This window comes from Lingula anatina, chromosome 2, assembly GCF_051362555.1.
Source record: "Lingula anatina isolate TDL-2025a chromosome 2, LinAna3.0, whole genome shotgun sequence".
Classification (NCBI taxonomy): Eukaryota; Metazoa; Brachiopoda; class Lingulata; order Lingulida; family Lingulidae; genus Lingula; species Lingula anatina.
In genome coordinates this window covers 13,602,586-13,613,946 of record NC_141768.1, presented here as the reverse complement: position 1 = coordinate 13,613,946, position 11,361 = coordinate 13,602,586, and the positions used below count along the sequence as shown (strand labels likewise).

Below are 11,361 nucleotides of genomic sequence, written 5' to 3'. Positions count from 1 at the left end.
AGATGATAGTGCGGGACTAATTATCTTGTACACTCACTAGAATAAACCTGGTATTTATTTTTAGTATTTACTCTTGTAGCCGCGCTGCTACATGAGGTGATCATGATGTTGTTTTCAGATATTTCAATTTATTAAACCTTTGAGCCCTACGGCTCATCAGAATATAAAACAGTGACAATAAGAAGTTATAATCATCTACCATTACTACAGCAACTACTACTGATACAAAAAATAATAATAATGATAATAATAATTCATCGGACTGACATTAATCTTAGTTCCGATGCACATTTCAGGTATTTTCCTAAGTTGTTTAATTGCGATACATTGTTAAGTGATAGTAATTTAATTAATTTAAAGACACTTGGCTTTGTATAATAAAATTTCTCAATATCTTTCTGCCTCATCGTGTTGTAGTGAGGGCATTTAAGGATAAAGATATAGTTAAACTCAAAGTCAGATTGCAAGGATTGATATATATAGAAATATGTAGCCTTGACACCGATACCACAGATTTTTATCACAACAAAAGATAAAAATGGAGAAAAAAGTGTGGGACTTCTTTCATATATCAATTTATTAAATATCGTTACATGGCACATATTTTTGCAAATAACTTGATATCAAACCCATCGCTGATCAATAATGTGATTTTTACTCGTCTTTTAATCTGATACATTGCTGTGCAACATCATGAATCTTCCATTTTTCAGCAGAAATGGTACGAATGGATCTCATGACCGTCGGGTTTCGAGGTGTGTGTGTGTGTGTGTGGTATTTATCAGTCTGTTCTAACAATCATATGGCAGTGTCTCGACATGTTTACCTGTGTGGGATTATTTTTAACTTTTCCGTTTTATCCGACATCAGTTTAACAGTTAACCGATTTACGAACTGACATGCCATCTGTTATTACCATAGCCACAGTGTGTAGGAGGAGATACCAGTGGGATGAGATCATTTAGTGAATTCCAGACAAAATTCGAATGTAAAAAAATCTTCTCCGCTGATACACCAGGTACTTAGAATGAATCAGTCTCAACAAAACAGTCTGGTAGTGTTCAGCTGCTGGTATCTTACTGTGCTTTCTCTTTTATTGACAAAAACCATTGCCCCCACCGCTGCCAATACAAAGCCAACGGCAACCACAGCAAATGTGATCCCCAGCGTGGAAGGCCAAGTTATCACATTAGTCTTGTCCCATGCTAAAACGGAAGAGAATCAATTAATGTAGATTTCACTGTATTTATTCCTTGTGCCTATGGGTAATACGGCTAATTATTATATTAACATCTATCCCGAAGTTCAGGGTGATTAATTACGTGATATTTGTCTCTCTTTCCTATTTAGACAATACGACGTCGTCATAATTAAATATAGAGAATAAAACGAGCAATGCTACTCTTAAATCTATGGTGGTAGTGGCATTTTGTAATCAGAAATCCTGGTTGAGTCAATTCACATCACAAAAAGGCTTTCTACAAAAAGTTCAAATGTCATAAGTCTTCACTATCAGCATTAATGCTGTCTGCAATGTTGTTGCACTTGAACAAAACAACTTCATCGATTATTACGGCAACTGATGTAACTTCATACAAAGAATGAGCCCATATATAAACTCTGCATACTTCCGTACGATAAATATCGTTATAAATTTGAAGCAAAATATCGCAATTGTGTTTTACTCATTCATATCGCCCAATATATTAAATAAAAGCCAAAACACCCAAGGGCAGGTCTGCATTATAAGCAGGTCGGTCACAGATCCCATTGATTAACTGTAACATTTAATGCTTTCACAGATTCTTTAAGTTGGTTATTGGTGAGCTGACAGTAATGGCACTTACGCATGTGACACTTTACTTCGTCTGATTGATCTCCGCAATCGTCGAATTCATCGCAACGATCGACCAACAAAACACATCTTCCATTGCCGCACTGAAAGTAATCCCTTTCACATGACTCCACTGAAAATAAGCAAACACTAGATAAATCATATATTTGTATATTATGTCTATAAATGCATTAAATTTAAGGGGGCGTTTTTCAGATGAACAAGTTGTATTTGAAAAAGGCAAATAAAGACCTGCCGGCGTCAGTGGTAAGTTTTATAAAATCTTGCACGTTATAATTTTTTTCACTTAAGATTCACACCTAGATTTAAAAAATAATAATTCAGGGCAGGGTGCCTTATTAGGAGAAAAAGCTGACTCTATTCCACACCGGACATCATGAACATGCTGAATAAGCATTGTGAATATATATATATATATATATATATATATATATCTCGGCTACAGTCCTTCACTATTTTGGCATTAGATATAATCTAAAAAACTTTGAATAAAGAACAACAGTGGTTGTAACGCAATTATTGGATCTCAATATGTCATAGTCACGGTTTGAATTGTCATGGGGCATGAGATTTAGACGGAGTTGAACAACAAACAATCGCTCTAATAAGAACTACGCGGAAATGTGAGATTAATGCAAGAATCGATTTCAAAATAATCAGGGAACAGACAGTGTCTGTCTGTCTGTGCATCACGTTCTATATTTTTGTGGTTTTATGATACCGAATAAAGAGAATCCTGGACCTGATTATGGACTTCTTTTATTTATTTATTTATTTGTTTATTTTTTATTTATTATATTTTGTGTGTGTGTGTGTGTGGGGGGGGATTTTAAAGTGATAATCGTTCATACATGTAAGCATACATAGCCTGTATACCACAGGAGGAACATTACCAAAAATTACCCTTAATACAGTATATACAATATAGTTTCAGATAGTGGGACTAAATCTGGGCTAAATAAAGTTCAAGTCAGATCAAGACTCCTGTCAGTAACTGATCAAAAATAAGCATTGAATATCAGGTTAAATATCTGGGCATGTAATCATAAAACCATGACTACTATATACACATGATTATAATAAAGAGGGTTACATGTTATTCATAGATTTATATTTCTAAAACGCGTGTTTTACCAAAACCGTAATGGCATAATGGCGTCTTGGGTTTCAATGCAATTTGGATTTAATGGAGCGCTAGTACTGATCAATACAGCCCTTTAACTATTTAATAACTATAAAAATGGGTAAAAAAACTGTATTTGACATTTTTTATGTGTGATCCAACAGAGGGTTTAAGAGCCCAATAAAGTTTTGGGACAGGTGAGACTGGTAACTCAACTTGCTGAGGTCTTATCTCTAATCTACATAGCAATTAAAATTCTCTATAACCATAAATTCAGAATATATATGAGTGTGTGTGTGTGTGTGTGTGACAGTGTGTGTGTGTGTGTGTTTGTGTGTGTGTGTGTGTGTTTAAACATGATTCCTCTGTGTTGACCACAGATATAACAAGTAAAAATAAGTGCTACAAAATAGATAACGCTTCTTACTTTAAAAAAATATTATATCTCTTCTCAAAAACACAATAACAAACCTCACCTGTACTTTCATTCAAGTGTGGGGTGGTTTCTGTCAAATTCGAAGTGGAAGGTAAGCTAGAGACTGGAAAGAAGACCGTACTGTTCTCTGAGGTGATGTTGGTTGTCGGCAAGGTGTCATTGCCTGATCTCATGATGTCGTTGTCTAAGAAATAATATTTCTAGCTATTTAATTTAATTAAAAAATTCGTTTCAGCAAAGCAAATTTAAATACCAAAATTACAGGTTTTGAGTTGTAAATAAAGCATATATACGTGTGCCATTAGTTGTTGACCTTGCTCATGAATATTTAAGTACGTCTCGATACTTACCTCATTTTATCAATTGCCTCTAGGTCATAAACTTTTTAATGTGCTTAATGCAATTAAATATTACCAATTTTTTTATAAAGAGTAATTGTTATGTTTATGTTACTACGTCTTGAAGCAAACCTAAGGCACATTTGGCAACCGTCCGAATCAGGTGGCGTCATATGAAACCTCAATCATGGCAATATATTGCCAAAATGAGCAAGATATTTGCCCAAGTATCTAATACTTACCTTTTGTAGAATTGGTTAGCGTCGCGGAACACAGCTCCTCGTGTAAAACAGTAAAAATGACAGTACACAAAGACAGAACGTAAAGGACTGTGACGTCCATTTTTACCACTCTCATTCGTTTTTCGCTTCATGCCGATCGATAATAATTTCCAAAATGGCCTCAACCCTGAATTGTCAAGAGAGTTTTACAACATATAGAATGAACTACTTGATATGCTTACTGCACAGAATATAGATGAAGTAGTTAAGCGTTATGTCGATAAATACACCACTCGTCTCATTATCTGAAGTCATAAAAGTATAAGGTGAAGTTTACAAACCCATGTCGGCTATGTACATGTACATTTATGTTATAGGCACACGAAAACGCATGCGATAATTTATAAGTGAAAATCCATGATTGGAAACTAAGGGGGTGAAAACAGAGGAATCTGTGAAGGAGGAAAGACAGGAGTAGGGGTAGGGGTAATGAAATTCACCTCTCTTCAGAACAGAGATAAAACAGTGTTCGATTTCATGACATATCATGAGGCGAGGAGAAAATTAAAGAGTGTAAGATAATAATATTTAGAAAAAATTGTCATGATTATTGTAAGGGCCCACTGCAACTTATATTTATTTATTTATTTATTTATTTATAAGTTTGTTTGTTTTTGTTTCTTTATTTCTTTATGCGTTGCATTCCTGACTACCCTGTAATCCACCAACCTATATAGAACCCATTTCTCATGTACCCACTGATCTTATTTAAGACAGGCCCCTTTGCCAGATGATAGTCATCCGTCTTCTGTACCGCATCACGGTGGCTTCTTGCCCAAGATTACTGCAATCAACGAAATGAACCATCTGTCCACCGTTTATAAAATGTGTTAGAGAAGAGGCTGTGCACGTCTCACAACGCTTTGGTTAATGGGACTATATTGTGTACACTCGTAAACCCCACTCGGTTTCCAATTATCATATCGCTTGATATGAGCATATTTACAGAATTTACAAAAAAACTGCTTACAAAGAGCATGGATACCCAGAGCTAACTTTCTCCGTCGATTCTATGAATTAAGTTTTCCGCTGTCGATTGCTATTGTAAGTCGTCCTTTTTATGCTTATAACAACTCCAATATATCTGTTTATTTTGAGTATCATAAGGTAAGGAGCGCTTATTAGAAGAAATAAAAATAAAAAGATCCGAGTTTTTTATACACTCAGCCGTAGTTGCGTTTTATTCATTCTGTATATATTTATTATGGAAAAGGTATTTTTCTAAACCAAATTATTCAACCTTAGTATTTAGAAAAAGGATTGGTTTCTGCACGAATAAGTGATAATAATCAACTTACTTAACTCTATCATCGTAGAAATAACTGTTAGGAGATCCGCCTGCAAGCGTTTGTAAATTTGTGTGTGTGACCGGTCATTTAATACGAATCAAACCAAGATATATATTTAAAGGTGAGCGTAACTTATTGAAAGATGGGCACTTTTACAAAAGTTCAATTTTATTTTCAGAATATTGAGATCGTATCAGCAACTGCGACATTTAGTATTTTACGCAGTTATTAAGACCCAAGAGTCCAAAATTTAATAGGCAATATGAACTTTTTTTTCCAAATTGAAATGGTCATTCTTTCGGGTAAAATTCTAAAAACTGGTGCGAATTTTTTTCACCACCACGTCGTGTTATTTCTTCTGTGGAAACTTTCAGAACGCGTATCATCTCTACTTTTTGGACGCTTGTTTGAACTGAACGGATCTTCATAATCATCTCTGGTGTTAAGTTTTTCCAGATCAAGACGCAGGTTGTTCATCGAGCTATCCGACCTGGCCGAGCGCCCTGTCCGCTGTTGCTTGATAATTCGCGCCATTCGTTTTCCACGGTGGGGTTCGTAAGCCTGCCTGGCCTCGGGTTTGATCCTTTGCACGCGCCTGGTTGGTGGTCCCAGCTTCCCGTAGGAACCAAGCAGCATAGCCACTGGCTTTCCGCGATGCCCTTCAGCGATGTCTTCTGCCTCTGGTTTTATTCGTGGCACGGGCCTTGGTGAAGGGGTCAGGTGACCGTATTCGTGAATGAGCCTCTTCATACGCTTCCCTTTGCTTAGTTCTGCTATCTCTCTAGCTTCTGGTTTGACAACACGAGGATGAATGGGGTAGTCCTTGGGGTATGATAGGTGCTCAGATTTGGTTCCGATGTAATCTTCCATTCGCCCACCTTTACTCATGGTTGCAATTTTTTCGCCTTGTGGTCGTACTACTCGCGGCTGAATAGGGTAATCTGCAGGGTAGGAATAGTTCATCGTAGACGCCCCAAGTTTCGTGTCCAAATCCCCAGTCGTGTGACTTCTCCTGTGGGCCTCTTGACTGCTGCGTGGTCGTTCTCTGGTGTACTCATGATAGTCCTCGGTCTCACGCTGTCGTGATGTCTGCCGGGTGGCCAGTTGGGGCGATATGTTACTAGTACTTATCCCTCTTTTTTTAAAACTTTCGTACAACTTCTCATCTCGGGTTTTAGTACGAGGGGTCCACGCCCACCGCTCACTGGATTCCTGACTTGGGGTCTCTTCCACATAATCATGATCTTCGAGGTACATGGTGTCTGGAGGCTCTTCAAAGCTGCTGTGCAATCCCTTAGGGTGTATTGCATTTGTGCTAGCATTGCGACGAATGTATGTATCCACCTTTTTTTCTTGTCGACTCTGAGGTCTTACGTCCCAGTCGTCTTTGCTGTAGCTTCCACTGAATGTTTTCGTTTTATCGTAGTACGTGTGGATGCCTGGTTCTTTGCGCGGAGTAACGCGACATTCCAAGTATGGTGACACGTTTGAGGTTGATGCGTTTCTCTTGAAGTACGGGTTTGAGTGGTCAAGGTGGTCATCTCGGACCTTGGACCGGACTGCCCAAGCTTCCGCCCCTGCTGGTGGCATTCTGAGGAACGAATGTCACTTTACCACTGATGGATTTAACTACAATATATAAAAATGGACTCCGATTACCAACATCGCTTAAACTTGTAAGTAAACAGGTTTATTTTGATGATAGAGGACCCAAATCTGTTATAGTGAATGACTATTTATTTCAAAACCAATGCTCACAAACAAAACCACCAAAGAACGACGTATGTACGCTACTCTTGACAAAATGTCTATAATCAATTTTATTTCGATGGAAGAGGGTCATACTAGGCACAATTATTCCGTTTCGATGTATAATTCAATATTACGATTAAAACAAACGCCCTAACAACAACAATTGGAAATCGATGCCAAATCAAAGTTTGTGTCAACAAATGCGGACTGACCTATGAAAGAGATTTTACTTTGAGAGATATTTTGTTAATCTCAAATTTACTGATACCTATCTTGTCTTTAACCCAACAGATTCAAAATGTAGCTATTAAAGTACACAACCTATATTCGATCAAATTGATAAGGCCCACAGTATCAATAAAGATAAGATGAAGCTATCAAAAAAATGATAATAAATAAATAAATAAATAAATAAATAAATAAATAAATAAACATGTGCACCTTTTAGTTTTAATTTTCATGCCGAATATGGCACAACTAGTGATTCACGTTAGTTTTCATCATTAAGATTATTTCTGAATTCGTCAAATAGTTTGAAGTGCGGTTTTGGACATGCATGCAGTTATAAAGCGTTTTAAAACGTCTTTTAGCTGATTTTTATAAAAAAAATGTCTTCGATCTATGATTTGACTAACTTCAAATGAAATTATAAGAAAAAAGACCTTAAGCAACTGGCTGCCAGACACTTACCCGGGCACCTCCTTCGCGTGTCCTCCACTTCACAGACAAATAACTTATGGAACTTTGTAACCTAGCAGTCACTAGAGGTCTCTCCTCTTGACAACAATCAAGACAAGCTCACTCTTGGATTTTCTTTGGCGAGTATGATTCTCAAAGATGATGATGACTTTTTTGTGTATCAATAAATGATATTATCGCTTGTTGAGGAATCTTCATTATTGGTTGATATGAAGTAAAAAATATCAGTGCTGCTGACTGCAGTTGTTTAGCTGGTTTACATAAAATGAATTAACTGCAAGGTGGATCTAAAAAGTGAAATAGCCCTAGCTGTCCGGTGTTGATAATGCACACGGTCTAGAAATTAAGACTGTGAGGAACGAAAGAATAAGGACAAATAAATATTCTCTTTGTTAATATTGTGTCTATCCCGGAAAACAAACTCTTTCTCGGAAATGTAAATTTAAAAAGCAATGTGTTTATCCGTACACAAAATTACGTCCTGTGCCTCACTTGAACATATGGATATTGATTACTTTTTGGTTTTAGGCTTGGCGAATTTTCAATTATTTTCAACTCCAAGAAAAGCGTTTGATAGAAAAAAAATTGCATTAGATAATCTCCATGTTAAAGTACACCTGATGCAATTTGAAAATCAGTACGTTGTGAATTACTAGTACGTCGATATTGCTGTCAATAACCAAGCTGCAGATATGTAGATAGATCAACAGACTGATTGAGGTTAAGCGGTTATGCCATGCACCGCCACAACAATTCCCAAATGACACATAGCTGTAAAATCTGAGCAACTTCAACTAATACGACAACATCACTCAAAGCGGGCAGTAAGAAAACCGAGGAAAAAATAACTGTTTCTCACATTGATGCTTACTCATGATTTATTTCGCGTCGAAGATAATGAAAATAGGTACAAATTGCATTGCGACAGATCTGCAGGTGTAAAATGACATATTGATTCCAATTCTCACGCAGATAGGGACCATAAATTGTATAATCTTGACTCTGGGGTCTACTTAAGTTATTTGCGTGCAACGTACCGTGAATCTTTTAATCAATTAAGCCCTTTATGGATTAAAAGGGCAATTTTTCAAGATAAAAAAGGACATTATGAAAATGAGTGATTACCGCCTCCAAGTTCAGGCAACTTGCCTTGAAGATTACGTTTAACTTATCATTATTGCCTTGTTAAGATTAAGCTTGATGATATGTTTCTTATAAGCAGGCTCTAACCAAGCTGCATGATACTCGATGTATCTCAATGTGTCAGTCTCATTGTTTTTAGCATCTTTTAAACCACGATTTATGTCAGACGGAAAATATCAATTTTTGCAAGAACCAATTTTCAAGCTTTCAAGCGATTGAACTTGGGAGTGTGGGTGGGAACGTAAGCGCTATGCCTGGATACGCCTTATTGCTTTCGCAACTGACAACAAAATGATCTTTCTTCAGGAAAACTTCTTGGTGAGGGACACAGGTGAAAATCGCGTTTCTTTTCGCTAATATATTTTCAAAAATTGGAACTCATATGTATGTGTATCTCATTATGACGTATTCATGGTCTAAACATATTTCTACGCTCAACCGTATGATGACTTGAATACTTATAAATTGAGGGTAATCTATTATAAAGTTTTATTGTGTTTGTTGGTATTCGTGTTCATGGCTCTCGTTGTGTGTGCATAGTTTAAGAGCCTTCTGTCATTCAAGCAACACACACCATACCTTTAAGACTATCGTGCTTTTTTATGAAAAATATAATTGCGTCCTTTTTATTCGCATCTTTTACGACAGGTAACAGACAACGCCTAGAGAAAATGGTGAGGACCCTGATATATGATTTATCTGTTTTCGAACGTGAGAGTGCTCAATTTTGCCCATGTTATTTGGCGGAAATTTTCACAAAACTTTATCTCGTTCCAAAGGGTGTCTGTCTTTGTTCAATATACTTACTAAGGTGTTCATAGTGCTGCAGATTTGTTGGGGTTAACACGCGTAAAAGATATGTGATCAATAGTCTTGTTGGCTCTACATGGACATCGTTCGTAATTGTTTTGTTATCTGAGCTCTTTTCGTGATGTGCTATGGTGTTTCTTGGTTATTTTTTTCTGTTTGTAGTATAAGGAAATGTCAAAGAGTCGATAGTGGGGGAAATGAACTGAAAACTAACTGAATCTGATACCTTTGGGTGGTTTTGAGGTGATGGCATCGTTTGCCTTTTCTGTATTTCTGAATTTACATCTAATAGTAATGAAAGTTGACGGCATACGTATTTTGCAAAAGTTGATTAAAGATAAGAAAAAACCAGTGCATAATGATATTTCATCCCTATCCTGTTTGGTTATGGTAGCTATACATATCTTATTATTGTATCAATAAAGTCATCAAAGCATTGTGTGTAGATCGCTTAATGGTCCACATTTATTTTACAGTTTAGGAAAAGATTGCATTTCACCAACACCAAACGCAAACGAGTATTAAAAGGCACAACTGTTAGAAGGAAACTATGAGAATTTACTGTCTTTCGTTACTGACAATACACTATTATCTTCTTCGTCCTTCGTAGATGCGTCTACTTCTGTTGTTCAATGTTTACAAATGATCAATAATTTATCCGGGATTCCCAAGACATAAGCTATCAGTGAGTTATGTCAGCCTTGGTGATCTTTACAACCTTTTGCTTTTAATATTGAAAGACCGTGTATGATTATTTGAGATTAAAACATTTCCTTGTATGTAAGCCTCTCATGATTTTTTTATATGTGAATGTTTTGTTACACGTATATCTTATCTTGTTTTCCATTTTTTTCGTCTTAGAAATAATTAGGAATTCCATAATAAATGGTCCAGTTGCACGAGTCGTTGCTTACCACAAATCCGCACTGCCATTTGAAGATTAAAATAATGTAAGTAATTTCTTTGCTTCCCTTTTAGAGACGGGGGATAATTATGCTAGACCTACAGAAGGTATTATGCCAACGAATGACAGATCAATGTCAAAAGCAATTAAGCTCCAAAGTCTTGTCAATAGCTTCTTAGAAAACACCCTTTTGTTGTGATTTTCATCTCGTTTCACCAACCTCCCCCGCCTTTTCACGACTTTATTTCACTTTAGAGTTTAAATCAAAAATAGGGATTTGGCCGGAAAACGGGGAACAAAACATCGACATAGACACCTTCAGCTGAAAGCAAAACAACAAAAGCGACATCTGTTGATTTTGGCCTGTGCGATAACGATTATTAGCATACGGAAACCTAGAAACTATAGTTCTTGGTTTACTGAACAAGATCTTTCTTTATTCCTGCTTGTACAATTTAACTGATATTGTTGCTTGTCTTTCAATCAGGTTGACTAAATCGATAGAACGAATCTGAGATATAACAATAATACCCTTCGCAAATACACGCAATTACATTTAGATGTCCTCTCAAACGTTTGTATTAAAGCCACAAGTTGATGTCATCTGACAATGTTAGTAAAGCACTCTTTAAATCAATGCTGCCATAATGCTTTACTACTTAATATCTATATAAACACTACTGCCGTGCATATGGACCCGATCTTCGGTAAGATAATCGATGTGCGAGTAA

General features: G+C 36.5%; 2 protein-coding genes across 2 annotated transcripts; both read right to left on the bottom strand.

Moving 5' to 3' along the window:
* Positions 1-239: 239 nt before the first annotated feature.
* On the bottom strand, positions 240-4,154 carry LOC106155591 (uncharacterized). Its single transcript, XM_013530486.2, has 4 exons — positions 3,995-4,154; positions 3,455-3,598; positions 1,848-1,967; positions 240-1,205 (listed from the first exon to the last, which is right to left on the bottom strand). Exons 1-4 carry the CDS (start codon positions 4,107-4,109, stop codon positions 1,039-1,041), a joined length of 546 nt encoding a protein of 181 aa, XP_013385940.2. The 5' UTR covers positions 4,110-4,154; the 3' UTR covers positions 240-1,038.
* A 1,024-nt stretch (positions 4,155-5,178) lies between these two features.
* Positions 5,179-7,821, bottom strand: LOC106155590 (uncharacterized). The gene is made up of 2 exons (XM_013530484.2): positions 7,765-7,821; positions 5,179-6,951 (listed from the first exon to the last, which is right to left on the bottom strand). The coding sequence occupies exon 2, from the start codon at positions 6,910-6,912 to the stop codon at positions 5,656-5,658; it is 1,257 nt and encodes a 418-aa protein (XP_013385938.2). The 5' UTR covers positions 6,913-6,951; positions 7,765-7,821; the 3' UTR covers positions 5,179-5,655.
* Positions 7,822-11,361: the final 3,540 nt, after the last annotated feature.

Excerpts from the sequence above, each read along its gene's own strand:
- LOC106155591 (XM_013530486.2), bottom strand. The coding sequence starts at position 4,109 with ATGAGAGTGGTAAAAATGGACGTCACAGTCCTTTACGTTCTGTCTTTG. Across the intron at positions 1,968-3,454 it reads ACACTTGAATGAAAGTACAG|TGGAGTCATGTGAAAGGGAT; the intron begins GTGAGGTTTGTT and ends GCTTATTTTCAG. Across the intron at positions 1,206-1,847 it reads CGAAGTAAAGTGTCACATGC|CATGGGACAAGACTAATGTG; the intron begins GTAAGTGCCATT and ends CTTCCGTTTTAG.
- LOC106155590 (XM_013530484.2), bottom strand. The coding sequence starts at position 6,912 with ATGCCACCAGCAGGGGCGGAAGCTTGGGCAGTCCGGTCCAAGGTCCGA.